The 15123-nt window shown below is 36.1% G+C and overlaps 3 protein-coding genes across 7 annotated transcripts in view; 1 reads left to right on the forward strand and 2 right to left on the reverse strand.

The window, feature by feature from the left end:
- Nucleotides 1-1315: 1315 nt before the first annotated feature.
- LOC111571151 (uncharacterized) lies at nt 1316-3087 on the reverse strand. Its single transcript, XM_035949977.2, has one exon. The coding sequence runs from the start codon at nt 2264-2266 to the stop codon at nt 1511-1513; it is 756 nt and encodes a 251-aa protein (XP_035805870.1). The 5' UTR covers nt 2267-3087; the 3' UTR covers nt 1316-1510.
- helq (helicase, POLQ like) overlaps nt 2603-15123 on the forward strand; it is a 31646-nt gene continuing 19125 nt past the window's right edge. The window contains exons 1-7 of one of the 5 annotated variants that reach the window (XM_055004050.1): nt 2603-2654; nt 2769-2854; nt 4316-4720; nt 12105-12355; nt 12527-13097; nt 13333-13511; nt 14301-14501. In XM_055004050.1, the coding sequence (XP_054860025.1) occupies nt 4417-4720; nt 12105-12355; nt 12527-13097; nt 13333-13511; nt 14301-14501 (1506 nt within the window). In that variant the 5' untranslated portion in view covers nt 2603-2654; nt 2769-2854; nt 4316-4416. Of the gene's footprint in view, nt 2655-2768; nt 2855-4315; nt 4721-11056; nt 12001-12104; nt 12356-12526; nt 13098-13332; nt 13512-14300; nt 14502-15123 lie in introns of those variants that run through there. The other 4 variants (XM_055004049.1, XM_055004048.1, XM_055004051.1 and 1 more) reach the window with 4 other exon arrangements.
- Nucleotides 6063-10504, reverse strand: mrps18c (mitochondrial ribosomal protein S18C). The gene is made up of 6 exons (XM_023274230.3): nt 10354-10504; nt 10167-10216; nt 10005-10088; nt 7445-7502; nt 7308-7367; nt 6063-6258 (listed from the first exon to the last, which is right to left on the reverse strand). The coding sequence occupies exons 1-6, from the start codon at nt 10412-10414 to the stop codon at nt 6182-6184; spliced, it is 390 nt and encodes a 129-aa protein (XP_023129998.1). The 5' UTR covers nt 10415-10504; the 3' UTR covers nt 6063-6181.

A 15123-nucleotide genomic window follows, 5' to 3' on the forward strand; every position in this document is an offset into this window, starting at 1 on the left:
AAGACTGTTTTACCCATATCCTCTCAGGTCCATGTATATTTTGGCAATTGGATTTTCCGTTCTGAAGCGGGTATTGAAAAACAAAAAATGAGTGGTTATTTGATTTTCGTTTTAAAATACTAAAATTGAAATATAAGGAGTTTTTCCTTTTCATGATCAAAAAGGGGTATATGAAATTTTAAAAATGCTTTGATTTTCATTTTATATTTAGAATAACAAAAAAGTAAAATCCGAAAGAGACAGAAACGAAATAAGGTCCGTTTTTTCATTTTCTGAGACCGGAAGTGGTCATCAGCAAGGGTGGAGCCAAACAGAGTACGGTGCATAGACAGGATATAATTTTTTTCGTTAGTTTTCATGGTCAAAATGAAAGATCAGGTGGTCGATCTTAAAATAAATCAATATTGATTTTTTTATAGAACGTTAAAGTTTTGCGAAGCCATGGGGCGGGACTACTTGATTGACAGTCCGGTCTGGAATGATTGACAGGTCCTATGGAGGAGAGGCAGCAGAGACTCTGCTCTCCTCGTTTGGATTAATTCTGATATAATAACTGTTGGTTTATTTATCGGGGCAGCAGCAGAACATTTTCCACAGACAGTTTTACTGTCCGTTGTCTTGTTTTAACCAGTTTTCAGTTCAGTAATTCAGTCCTTCGGCTGATTCTACCAACAGACACTGAAGGACTCTGACAGCTGGTCGGTAATAAATGATAATTTACTGATCGGTGTCGGTTTTAATGAACTTTATGTTCAACTTCAGAGTCAGATATAATGTGAGCAGTGAACCCCAGGAGTTGGTGGAGTTTATTTGTGTGTGTTGACCAGAGAAGAGAGTTAGCATCCAGTCAATATTAGCTTTAATGTGAATTAGCGATGCTAACCGAGCTAGCTGAGCAGTCCTGATTAGCAGCTAAATGTAGCATCAAGCTAACAATGTTTGTGTTGTTTCTGGTCAGCAGCTGAAGTGTGTTGTGTTCCTGTAATGTGGTTCATTAAGTTCATAAAACTGTGGCTGGTTGACATTAATGTAACGTTCAGGAAACTTAAATGTGATTAAAACAGTAACGTTAATGTTCTAGTTGTCAGTAATGAGCTTTAATTTGACACTAAAACAGACTCTGATAGTTTTAAATGACATCAGTTTCATGAATTTGTTGAAAATTGTCTCATTTGTTGTTGTGATGTTGCTGCTGATTCATTAAAACCAGATGATCCATGTTGAAGACACGTTTAGTTCTAATATCAGAAGTACAAGAAGGAAAATGGACATTTAGTTCTGCTACGTCAAAGATTTCAGGAATAAAATAACTAAATGAGTCTTTATGCCTCAAACTTTATTTTACAATGAAATAATGAAATAATCACAGATAATAAAAATATAAATAGCAGAGAAAACCTGAGAGAATAATTTCCTGAAAAGTCTGTGAAGGAAAAGCAGCTTTTTATCCTGAAAGATCAGAATCAGCTCCAACAACATCAACAACTTCTTCCTGTTGTCTTTTCATCTCCTACAGCTCCTGGACCTTCTCTGCATCTCCTTTCTCCTTCATCTTCTCAATCAGGAAGTCCAGGTGGACGTAGGTGGAAATTGAATGAGCTTTCAGAGTGATCTTTTCCAGGTTGACAACATGTTGGTAGGCCTCCTCCAGCCACCGAGTTTTATCTGCTTCCAGCTGATTCATTTCTGTTTTCAGATTTTCCAGAAGACTCGACTTCTTCTCCCTTTCTGCCAGATTGTCATCATATTTCTTTTTCATGTCTTCCAGAGTCTTCTTCACTCTCCTCGTCTTGGTCACATATATCTTCTCTTCTTTCACATGATCTTCTACAGGACACTTCCTAGTACAAGAAGTACAGCGGCCATCTTTCAGGATCTCACAACGTTGAGGACTCGGTGCCGTTGTACATCCAGGATAGTGACAGTTCTCTTCACAGACTTTACAGGTGACAGCTCCATCATAAAACACTAACCCCCACATCCCACCTTTGATAGGTTTCTTATCTTTGTAGGTCTCATCAACTTCCACAGTGAAGTTCTTGTTCTTCTTCATCTCCTCTTCATGTTTCTTCAGAGCTTCTTCAGTCTGTTTGATTTCTGTCTGTTTTTCTTCAATAAACCCGATTCTCTCTTGCAGGTTTTGGATGCAGGCTGTCAGTCTGACTCGTTCATTCAGCACTTCAACTGTTGTATTCATCTTCTGAGGCCCAGTTTCTTCCAGGAAGGTCATGAACTCGCTCAATTTTATCTGATACTCTACATGCATGCTCTAACCCTGACTTGTCTTTCTTTGTTCTCTGTTTGTTCAGGCAGTTATCAAACACGAATAAACAGGCTGATTCTTCTCATCTCTGGCACATTTGATCTCTGCAGCTTCAAGAGCCTGAAGAACATTTTCAGGATTTGTTCCATTTGAGTGTGTGATGAGAGCTACGATGTTTTTCTCTATGCCTTTTCCAAACAGAGACATCACTGAATCAAAGATGTACCACAGTCGGTCACTCAGTCGATTTTCACTGGACTTCATCACCAGACCCACTGCATTAACTTCATGAACTCCATCAGCTGATCGAAACAAGTCCAACAACCCTTGAGTGACGAGGATGTCATGCTCGATTCTTCTGGTGTCTCCAAATCCAGGAGTATCGATGATGGTCAGAGAGTAGGGCAGAGTTTTACCTTCAAAACCAAAAACCTGGTATACGATCACATCTGATGTCTGACTTTTTGTCTGACTTCTCTTCCCCTCATCTACGATCTGAAAGCAGACTTCATCCTCCCAACTTTACTCCCATGTTGTGGTTGACCAGAGCATTGATCAGAGAAGATTTTCCTGATCCTGTTTCTCCCACAAGTAAGATGGTTTCATTTATCTTTTTCACATTTCATTCTCCAACAGTCAGTTTTGTCAGAGTTCCAAAGGTCTCTTTCTTTGGTCCCAACTGGTAGATAGAAGGAGATCCTGGATGCAGCAGAACACTTTTGGAGATGATGTCCTTGTATTTAGATGAGACGTTACTGATCCTGCAGAGAAAAGTAGAGAACCTGTTCAATACTCATATAAAGTTGTATGTACAAAGTTTTATTTTTCTTTGTCACAAATATGTAGTTCTATCATTGCCATTTACCTATGATACCTTATCTGTCTATCTATCTATCTATAGTCTATCTGTCTATCTGTCTATCTATCTATCTATCTATCTATCTATAGTCTATCTATCTATAGTCTATCTATCTATAGTCTATCTATCTATCTATCTATCTATCTATCTATCTATCTATCTATCTATCTATCTATCTATCTATCTATCTATCTATCTATAGTCTATCTATCTATCTATCTATCTATCTATCTATCTATCTATCTATCTATCTATCTATCTATCTATCTATCGTCTATCTATCTATCTATCTATCTATCTATCTATCTATCTATAGTCTATCTATCTATAGTCTATCTATCTATCGATCTATCTATCTATCTATCTATCTATCTATCTATCTATCTATAGTCTATCTATCTATATCTATAGTCTATCTATCTATCTATCTAACTATCTATCTATCTATCTATCTATCTATCTATCTATAGTCTATTTATCTATCTATCTATCTATCTATCTATCTATCTAGTCTATCTATCTATAGTCTATCTATCTATCTATCTATCTATAGTCTATCTATCTATAGTCTATCTATCTATCTATCTATCTATCTATCTATCTATCTATCTATCTATCTATCTATAGTTTATCTAGCTATAGTCTATCTATCTATCTATCTATCTATCTATCTATCTATCTATCTATCTATCTATCTATCTATCTATCTATCTATCTATCTATCTATCTATAGTCTATCTATAGTCTATCTATCTATCTATCTATCTATCTATAGTCTATCTATCTATCTATCTACACACATGGACAAAATAGTTGGTACCCCTCAGTTAATGAAAGAAAAGCCCACAATGGTCACAGAAATAATTTCAATCTGACAAAAGTAAGAATAAATAAAAAATCTATGAAAATTAACCAATGAAAATCAGACGTTGCTTTTGAACCATGGTTCAACAGAATTATTTTTAAAATGAATGAAATCTCAGATCAGGTAAGCTGTTTTCCCCAGTCATCTTCCTCCAGGTTTCTAAAACATTGCACACGTGAGTATTGAATGTCCCTCAGGAGAACTATGGTGTCTTGAGGTGAAACCCCCTCCAGGAACCATCCAGAGACTCCAAGAAGGCCAAGAAATCTGAGCTGCTGTTCAGAACATAACCAGTCAGAGTTTTCCTCTCCATGACATGTGGTTGCAGACAGGTGACCCTCTGGTTCTCTGGGGAAACTCCAACTCAGCAGCACTCACCAGGACCTTGTGAGTTCCGCCGCCCAGCACCTTTCACCCTGGACAACCCTGATGGAGGAGGAGTCTGGTTCCAGGATCTTTGCTATGTGTGGGACTGAGTCCAACTATTTGTATCCAGTGCTGCCCCTCCTCCCAACCCTTCCACATCCCAACAACCAGGGTCCAGCACACCCAGCTTACACTGCACCTGACCATAAAGCCCATCTCTATGAGTGGTGGGTCCACTGGGTGGAGGTCCATGTAGCTTCCCTGGTCTGTGCCCTACCAAACCCCATGGACCAAGACTCCTTACCAGGAAGCTCCCCTACTGAACCTGGCTCCAGGAGGGGTCACCTGGGTCCATATCCTGTGCAAGGTAGGGCTCCTCCTCATTACTGGAATTACTGAGATTCTTTTAGCTTTAGTGGACATTGAATGTATCACAAAATAAATCAGTGTCCTCCAGTCCCTTCTTCTACTGCAGCTGTGCAGCAAATACACAAATATAACTCAGGGTGAAAGAAAAGCTGGAAACAGCTAGAATCATGCAGTGATTTAGAGTTAGTGCATCAGTATTTTTAGGCAGACTGCTTTGTTTTCAGCTACAGACTGTGTATAAAGATGGATGCAGCCACAGCGACATCACTGGTTGGTTTCTCTTCTACTTTATTTTTTGTAATATTGAAATTTATTCCAATGTTTTTTCAACATTTTGGACAGTAATATTTTTTAGACATTTCATTAATATTTTCGGATGTTTTTCTAATATTTTATTTGTAATTTTTCTCAGATTTTTCACGTTTCCAGACAAATTAATATTTCCCAAAGCTTTAATAATATTTTAGGACATTTTAATAATGTTTTTGGACAATATATGAATATGTTTGGATGATGAAATTTTCTTGACATTTATAAATATTTTCAGATTTTGTAATTTTTCCCAATTTAATCACCTTTTCAGACAAATTTATATTTTCCAAAGCTTTAATAATAATTTTAGGACATTTAAAGAATGTTTTTGGACGTTATATTAAGACATTTGGACACTTTTCAGACATTTTCTATATATTATATTTTCCTTTAATGAGTCAGGGTCGCCAGCTGATTGAGCCACACCTGGGATCCAGTGGATCACCTACTTAAACCTCCCTCATTCCAGTCCAGAGCTCTCTGACAGGAGCTCCAGCTGCACGGCTTTCAGCGTTTGTTTGCTGTCACCGCTGCACATGTGTGGTTGTGTTGCGTGGCAAGAAACCTTCCTTTTAGTCACCATACTGATGTTGTCTGCTGGTTTATTACGGCTTTTGGAGCCAAGTTGTAACAAATTTCTTTAACATTTTATTAATATTCCTGTTACTATGCAGTTTATTCTCTCAGTTAATTGATAAATTATCTGCAGAAAGTCTGACTTTATTTGATGTTTCAGAGCCTGATGTGATCAGTTCAGAAACCAAAGAAGTTCTGTAAATGATCACGTTAGACATAAAGTCACATTTATTCCTTACTATTACAGATTTATTATTTTATTTCATCTTCAGGGCATCAGGAACATCTGAATGAGATTTTGAGAATTTAAACCAGAGCATCAGTGTTCTCTGAAATAAATTCTACTTTTATCAGGTTGCTTAAAAATGAAATAAATCTTTTTATTTTTCTGTCAGTTTTAGTGTCGAAGAAAACACGAAACTGAGGAGCTTCAGAAACTTTCACTTCACAAACCGGCAGCAGAGAAACTTTAATAACAAACATTAAATACATGAACAGAAGCTTTTATAATCCATTAATCCAGATGTTTGATTCCACAGATGTTATGAAACATTAAAAGATAAACTGATTATTAATCCAGAAGTTTGATTCCACAGATGTTGGGATCCTTCATGAACTGAGGATGTTTGTGGGTCACAGACATGAAACCTGGAGGCAGAAGAAAGATTCTGTTGATTTAATTCAGGAGAAAATGATTATTTTTACAAACATGTAGAAGCTCACTTCTGTCAGCACTGAAATAACATGAAAGAAAAATTTTAGATAATAATGAAAAATATTCTATTCTGAGAAAATCAGATTTAATAAAACAAATTCATGATGGCTAAAGTTCAGCTCTTCACTGAAGGAAAAGTTTGAGAGAAAACATCAAAATTAGAGACTCAGAAATACGAAATAAAAATTTAAATTACAGATAAAAAGTCTGTTTTTAATATTTTTTTAAAAATATTTTTATATTTTTAGTTTTTATTTGTTGATTTTCATAGTATTTTGTGTATTTATATTTTTGCTTTTCTTGCATTTTCAGTTTTTTATATTGTTTATTTTTTTTATTGTATTTTCTGTTATTTTTATTATCTTTTTGTTTTTACTGTATTTTCTGTTTTCTATTGTGTTTTCTGTGTTTTTACTGTTTTCCCTGTCCTTTTTAATATATTTTCTGTGCTTTCTATTGTATATTTTGTGTCTCATTGTATTTTTTAGAGTTTTTTCATTGCATTTTTCGTGTTTTTACAGCACTTTCTGTGCTTTTTAATAGATTTTTTGTGTTTTTATTGTATTTACTGTGTTTTTATTATATTTTCTGTGTTTTTTATTTAGAAAATAACAAACTCAAAATCCTCAGTTAATACATCAAAAATATATTGAGATAAATTATAAAGTGAATAAATGACTACATGCAAGAGAAAAACATCAAATTTTGACCTAAACTCTACATTATTTTTTAGTAAATCATAAATATGACATTTAAAGTCTCCATCAGAATTTATTAACTCAGAAATCTCACATAAAAATCTGAGATTAAGGTCAAATTTTAAAATCCTGAAATATTAAATGATAATATTTCTGGATAGAAGTCAACAATAAGGAGTTAAATGTGTTTATTTGTTTGTTTACTGTCAGAAATGAGCTTCTGATGAACTAAAAGCTTTTTTTGTTATTTTATTTTCTGTCTAAGCTGCTGCAGTAGAACTCACCCATAGCTTGAGCTTTCTTTATGGCTTTGCTCACTTCCTTCTGTTTCCTTCCACATAAACCTGAGGAACAAAACGACTCCGTGAGCAGATCTGAGGTCAGTTTGTTCTGTTATTCTGGACGCTGGTTCAGGGTTTACCTGTGATGTGTCGGCCGTAGATCCTGCCGGTGTGCGGAGAAATAAACTGAGACAGCAGCTGCAGGACCAACAAAACACCTTAATTTAGGGGCAGTTTCAGGTAAAAAAACTATTCTGGACCAGAACCGCACTCAAAAGCTCAGTCTTTAATACTTTTAAAACATCTTACTCATATTTTCAGACATTTTGTGAATTTTTTTTGGCATTTTATTGCATTTTTCTGCAATTTCATTCACATTTTCCAAAGCTTTAATAATATCTTTAGGACATTTTAATCTTATTATCGGACAAAATATTGATACATTTGGACGTTTTATTAATTTCTTCAGACATTTTATGATTATTTCCTGACGTTACATGAATATTATCTGTCACTTTATTAATATTTTTCTATTTTATTCCCATTTTTGAACAAATTTTTATTTTCCAAAATTATATAAATATTGAGGACATATTTTAAGATATTTAATAATATTTTTGGACATTCCACAAATATTTGAATTATATTTACGAATGTTTTGTAATTTTTTTGGCATTTTATTAACATTTCTACACCGTTTTATTTTTTATAATATTTTAATTTATTCCAATGTCATATCAACATTTTTGAATATTTCTGAGTTTTCAACATTTTGTAAACATTCAGTTAATATGTTCAGATTTTTTTGTAATATTTTCTGATATTTTATTCATGGTTTCAGACAAATATTTTCCAAAGCTTTAATGATATTTTTACTACTATTTCTTTAGACATTTTATTAATATTTCTTGACATTTTATTCAGTATTTTTGGCATTTTAATATTTTCCCATAAATTAATGTTTAATATTTTAATTTATTCCAACATTTTTATGAGTTTTTAATACTTTTAAAAACATTTTGCTAATATTTTATTGCATTTTTCTGCAATTTCATTCACATTATCAAAGTATATGAATATTTTTAGGACATTTTAATCCTATTTTTGGACATTTTATTAATTTCTTCAGACATTTTATGATTATTTCCTGGAGTTATATGAATATTATCTGACATTTCATTCAGATTTTTTCTAGTTTATTCATATTTTAAAACAATATTTTTAGGACATTCAATTATCATTTTATGCATTTTTTTTGTAATATTTAAATTTATTCAATTTTTTCCACATTTTAGACGGCAATATTTTTTTTCTGCATTTTATTAATATCGTCAGATGTTTTGCTCATATTTTATTTCTATTTTTTCTCCCCATTTATTCACGTTTCCAGACTAATTAACATTTGGTTTAATATTTAAAGATGGTTGAGTAACGCTGCTCTGAATATTCAGCTCCAGTTTTACTAATTAGAGCGCTGCCTTTAAATGTCCTGTTTTACTCGATAAACAGTCCCAGAAAATATTCAGTTTTCAGTCAGAAAATGATTCAGCTGGAGCTGGAGGTGGAGAATTATAAGAAAAGCCAACAGTAAGTGTTTTAGTGAGGGATGTCGGAGTCATTAATGAAGCAATTTGACACATTTTAGTCATTTTAGACTTTATTTTGTCATTTTGGATCAGTTTTGTATAAACTTAAGTCATATTGGACGGATTTCTCCTGATTTCAGACACAATTTAGACAAATTTTAGAAAAGCTGTATTCGTTTTGGACTATTTTGGGGGTAATTATTGACAGGATTTATGTTATTTTGACACATTTTCAGTCTAGTTTTGTGTTAGAACTCTACAAATAAAGTCTGAATTTAAAAATCATCTATTTACACATTCCAGTTATGAGATAAACTTGGGAAAAAATTTGAGCTAAGAAACCAAAATTCAATATTTAATTTAAAAAATATTTAATTCTTAATCAAATCAAAACCACACCCAAAGCATCCAAATTTTGCCCTAAAAAGTTGAAATTATTGTTTGTCAAATAAAAACTGATGATAAAAAGTCCAAATATTTGGTTAATTAATCAAAAAAGGAGTAAAAAATACAAAATTTACCTAAAAATCAGCAGATTAAAATCTAAATCTGAGATAAAATATTCAAATATTAAATTAAGGCAAAATATTTGAGCTAAAAATCAAAATTTTACCAAAAATCATTACATTTAAAAAGCTTAAATCTTATTTCACTTCAAAAGTCAAAATTAAATCATGAGAATTTGACCAAACTTACTAAAAAAAAAGTCACTAAAACGGTTAAGTAAATATAAAAACAGATGCTTATTATTTCTTTGATTTATTGAGTTCTGCTCTTTACATCCTCAGATTTATCTGATGAAAGCAGGAAACAGACAGAAAATGTGTGAAAAAATAAAGACAAAACAGTAAAAAAAAAAAAAAAAAAAAACAGGACAACAACGAGCAAGAACTATTGAACTGATTGAAAAGATAATAGTAAATAAACTGTTTATTTGTGGTGGTTTTGTTTATTTGTGGTGGTTTTGTTTATTTGTGGTGGTTTTGTGTCTGTGGTTATTTTGTGTCTCTTTGTGGTTTTGTGTTTGTTTGTGGTTGTTTTGTGTCTCATTGTGATATAACTATCAAACAGTGGAATATTAAGGTTATAAATGAGTATTTTCATCTTCCCCCACCTGGATGTTTTTATAATCCACCGTGATGCTACAGAGGACGCAGCCTTTCTGAGCCTCTTTATACGGATTCTCCATCGTTACGAGCTGAAAACAGATAAAATATTAACCTTAAACCTCAGTAATAACCTCTAATAATCAGTTTATAGCGTGCTGGAGACGCACCGACTCTTTCTGCTGGACTGAAGATGGAGCTGCTGAGATCCTCCGGACTCCTGACCGGGAACACAGCTAGCGTTAGCATTAGCAGCCTTAGCATTAGCAGCCTTAGCATCACAGTAAATTCTAATTTAACCTCAAATTAATTGAAACCGATCAAACAGCTTCACACTGAGCTGACAACAGGACTCACCTGAGTTCACTTGGACACAGAAAACACTCTTTAACCGCTGAAAACATCTCAGAGACGACATTTTGACCCGACAGCGGACAGGAAGTGGAGCCGGAAACTAAAGACTCCGGAGCGTCAGCGAGATTTGCACTGTTTAGTTCCGACCGCTTCTGAAAATGACGGTTTGTTTTTGTAGATAAACCGTTTTAAAGACGAAACAAAAAAATACATGTAATATGCGATTTTATAAAGCACCACATGTTATAAGTTTACAATAATATGATTTCATCGATCACGCTTGCAGATGTTTTCAGGATGCGGTTAAACGCCACTTCCGTCAAAGTTAAAACAGGACAAGATAGAAATCATCCCGGATGAGAGAAGTAGTAACACAGTTGCTAAAGTTCATATTCTCACTGACAGTTTAAAGGACATTAAAAGTCTCAGGTTACATCTGTGTCTGTTCACCAGAAGCTACACCAGTTTTAACCCACATCACACAAATGTAGTTGTTTTGTGTCTCTTTGTGGTTGGTTTTTTTTGTCTCTTTGTGGTTGTTTTTTTGTCTCTTTGTGGTCATTTTGTGTCTCTTTGTGGTTGTTTTGTGTCTCTTTGTGGTTGTTTTTTGTCTCTTTGTGGTTGTTCCGTGTGTGTTTGTGGTTGTTTTTTGTCTCTTTGTGGTTGTTTTTTGTCTCTTTGTGGTCGTTTTTTGTCTCTTTGTGGTTGTTTGTTGTCTCTTTGTGGTTGTTTTTTGTATCTTTGTGGTTGTTTTTTGTATCTTTGTGGTCATTTTGTGTCTCTTTGTGGCTGTTTTGTGTCTCTGTGGTTGTTTTGTGTCTCTGTAGTTGTTTTATGTGTCTTTGTAGTTTTTTGTATCTTTGTGGTCGTTTTGTGTCTCTTTGTGGTTGTTTTGTGTGTCTTTGTAGTCGTTTTGTGTTTCTTTGTGGTTGTTTTGTGGTTCTTTGTGGTTGTTTTTGTCTATTTGTAAATAAAGCAGATATTAAGTGACGTAAAATTGTGTTATTTGGTTGATATTTGGGTAAAATAAATGCAGTAAATTGGTTAGCTCTAAGCTAGCTTTCGTCTGCAATTATTTTGTGTCTCTTTGTGGTTGTTTTGTGTTTGTGGTCGTTTTGTATCTCTTTGTGGTCGTTTTGTGTCTATTTGTGGTTGTTTTGTGTTTATTTGTCGTCGTTTTGTCTCTCTTTCTGGTTGTTTTGTGTTTATTTGTTTTCGTTTTATTTCTCTTTGTGGCCGTTTTGTGTCTCTTTGTGAGTGATTTGTGTGTATTTGTCGTCGCTTTGTGGTAGTTCTAAGGTAGTTCTACCCGCTAACTAGCTAACTAACGAAGCCGGAAGTGACGGAGGGATTTCTCTCTCGCTCCTTCCCCTTTCCGGTTATTTGAATGTGATGCCCGCTGAGCTTCTGCAGACTCTTTGAATGTTGTAGATTCATTATTAATTTCAAACGATTTAAATTGCTTTTTGTTGAATTATTTAGACTTTTTAAAAGTTTAGGGACTGTTTTGATCAGCTGTTGTATCCTGTAGCCGATTAGGGACCAGCGGAGGGACCAAACCGAGGAGTTAGCTGTTAGCTCAAAGCTAAGCCTGAACATTAAAGGTTTTATCTGGACACTATCTAGTTTCTACCGGATTATAACCAGCAGGTTAGTGAAGCAGAACTAGTTAGTGATGAGCAGGAGTCTGTGCTGACAGCAGATTTATTAAATTAAGTGGTTTAGAGTGCTTGTTAGCTGTGTTTGTTCACCAGCTCGGCGTCTGACATGTAGCTCAGGGATGAACTCTGGGAGGCTGCAGGTCAAAATCAAGCGAGTCTGTCCGAGAAAGAGGTCCAGAGACGGGCTGAAGACCCAGGCGACACCCGCCGGGAGGAGGTGGAGCTCCGTCCCGGAGACAGAGCTGACACCCGCCGGGAGGAGGGCAGGTGGAGGCGGCTTACCGAGATGTTCCACCGGCAGGAGAACCAGCAGCACCATGGCTGAAGAAGCAGCATCTCTGGAAGTCAGTTACTGTGTTTAGTGTCTCTTTGTTGTGGTTTTGTGTCTCTTTGTGGTGATTTTGTATCTTTTTATTCTATTTTGTGTCTCCTTGTGGTTGTTTTATGTCTCTGTTTAACTGATTAATCGTCTCGTTGGGATGTTTGACTCTCTGACTCTTGTGTTTCGTCTCCAGTTCTGCAGCGACAGCGAGGATTTATTCGCCGACTATGACAGCTTCCTGGAGGACAGTTCGCTGCTGGCAAAGCTGGACGATGCTGAACAGAATGAAAGACAGCGAGCTACTGATCAGCTGGACGGGAAACATGACGAAGTCCTCACAGACTCCATCCTGGACGCCATCGGGGACGAGGAACCTCTGGAGGACTTACCGCCCAGCCAGCTGCAGTTCCAACAGGAAGTCCGAGACCAGGCGAAGAGGAGTCGACTGCAGGACGGACATCAAACCTCGACGACGTCTGTCAGGAAAGAGGCGGGACCGGAAACAAAGACGGAGGACAGAACCAGGAGGAGGAGGAGCGTCGCCGACCAGCTGAAGAGGACGATGATCGGGAACGCCGTCGTTCCGGCCGGCGTCTCTCGGACGGCGGCGCTGAAGGAGACGGTGGTTTCCGAGGAGATGAGCGTCGCCGTGCAGGCCATGGAGACGGTGTCGACCGAGACTCCCGACCTGGGACCGTTCTACGGACTCCCGACCAGAGTCAAGGACCTGATGATGGACCTGAGAGGAATCAGCAGCCTGTACGGTGAGAAAGAAACGAGAAGACAGTTAAATCTGGAAAATAATCAGCTGCACATCTCTTTGGTTGTTTTGTGGTAGTTTTGTGCATTTTTAATTCTATTTTGTGTGTCTTTGTGGTTGTTTTTTGTCTTTTTCTCTATTTTGTGTCTCTTTGTGGTTGTTTTGTGTCTTTTTATTCTATTTTCTGTCTCTTTGTGTCTCTTTAGTGACCCCAGTGTTTCTTGTGTTTGTTCCTGCAGACTGGCAGCAGACGTGTCTGAACCTGGACTGCGTCCAGCAGAGGAAAAACCTGATCTACTCGTTACCGACCAGTGGAGGTAAAACTCTGGTGGCAGAGATCCTGATCCTCAGAGAGCTGCTGTGCAGGAAGAAGGACTGTTTGTTCATCCTGCCGTACATATCTCTGGTCCAGGAGAAGGTGAGGCTGAGAGGAAAGTAAAACCTCCTGGATGAATAAATAAATGCAGCATGGCTCAAAAACAGAGAACAGAGGAGCAGGTTGTTGGAGATCCGTCCAGCATGGTGAAACATCTTTCTACTGATGATGAGCAGAGTAGAGAGGAAAGGTCTGGAGATAGACAAATATCACAGCAGAAACAAGACACATAACTACAAAAAGGAGACACAAAACGACAATAAAAGTCCACAGTTTTCACACAAACAACAAAAACAAGACAAAACAGAATAAAGACCTAAAATGACATTAAGGAAACATAAAATCAGAAAAATGACAGAGTGACAAAAGCAGTAAGCAAATCAATCACAGAGACAAAACTGTCACAAAGACACACAAAGCAACAAAAACAAGAAACAAAACCACAAAAATGAGATGCAAACCTGAAGAAACGAGGCCTGAAATGACAAAAATGGAACACAAAATGACAAAAATGACACAAAATGAAAAAACCAAGATACAAAACGACAAAACCAAGACACAAAATGAAAAAAACGAAACACAAAATGAACAAAACAAGACACAAAATGACACAAGACACAAAAGGACAAAAACAACACAGAATGGCAAAAAACTTGACACAAACTTCAATAATACATGAATGTGTGTGTTACAGCATGATATTTAATGCCATTTTATTAGAATTAAAGAGGACCCAGTATAGAGCCCTGTGGGATACCGTCTCCCAGTGTCACTGCACTTCATTCTAACTTAAATAGCATAATCTAAGTTCTGGTTCTTGGTTGGTTCCAGGTCCGAGGGCTGGCCAGCTTCGGCCTGGAGCTGGACTTCATGGTGGAGGAGTACGCCGGCAGTAAGGGAAGGTTTCCTCCGGTGAAGAGACGCAACAAGAAGTCCGTCTACGTGGCGACCATCGAGAAGGCCCACAGCCTGGTGAACTCTCTGATAGACACCAGCCGGCTGGAGGACCTGGGGCTGCTGGTGGTGGATGAGGTAGGAACTTTCTGGAGGAGGGCTCCAACATGAGGCCCACGGGCCAAAACCAGCCCTCCAGAGGTTCCAATCTGGCCCTCAAAGTGTAACAATTATAGAGAACACATTATGACAAATTTTAAATGAGTAAAACTATAAATTTAAAATTTCTTGACCATGACAAATTGTTTTGATCATAAAGTAAAATACTAGATTGTTCTTTGTTCTTTTGTCATTTAGTGTCTCATTTTTGGAATATTTTGTCTTGTTTTTGTCGTTTCTTTGTCTTTTTTTGTCAGATTTTTGTGTGGTTTGTCTTGTGTTTTTGTCGTTTGACCATTTTTTGTGTCGTTTGTCTCATTCTTTGTCTTTTTGTGTAATTTCTGTCTCATTTTGGTAATATTTTGTCTTGTTTTTGTTGTTTTTTGTCTTTTTTCTGTCTGACTTTTGTCGCTTTGTTTCTCGTTTTTGTCATTTTGTGTTTCCTCTTGTCTCACTTGTGTTTTTTATCTTATTTTTGTCTTTTTGTGTTTTGCTTTATTCGTTATTTTTTGTCTCGTTTTTGTCATCTTGTGGGTTTTTGTATCGCTTGTGTTGTTTGTCCTTGTTTTTGTCGTTTTGTAACTTTTTGTTGAATTTTTTT

The sequence above is a fragment of the Amphiprion ocellaris genome, chromosome 17 (assembly GCF_022539595.1).
Source record: "Amphiprion ocellaris isolate individual 3 ecotype Okinawa chromosome 17, ASM2253959v1, whole genome shotgun sequence".
Taxonomy (NCBI): domain Eukaryota; kingdom Metazoa; phylum Chordata; class Actinopteri; family Pomacentridae; genus Amphiprion; species Amphiprion ocellaris.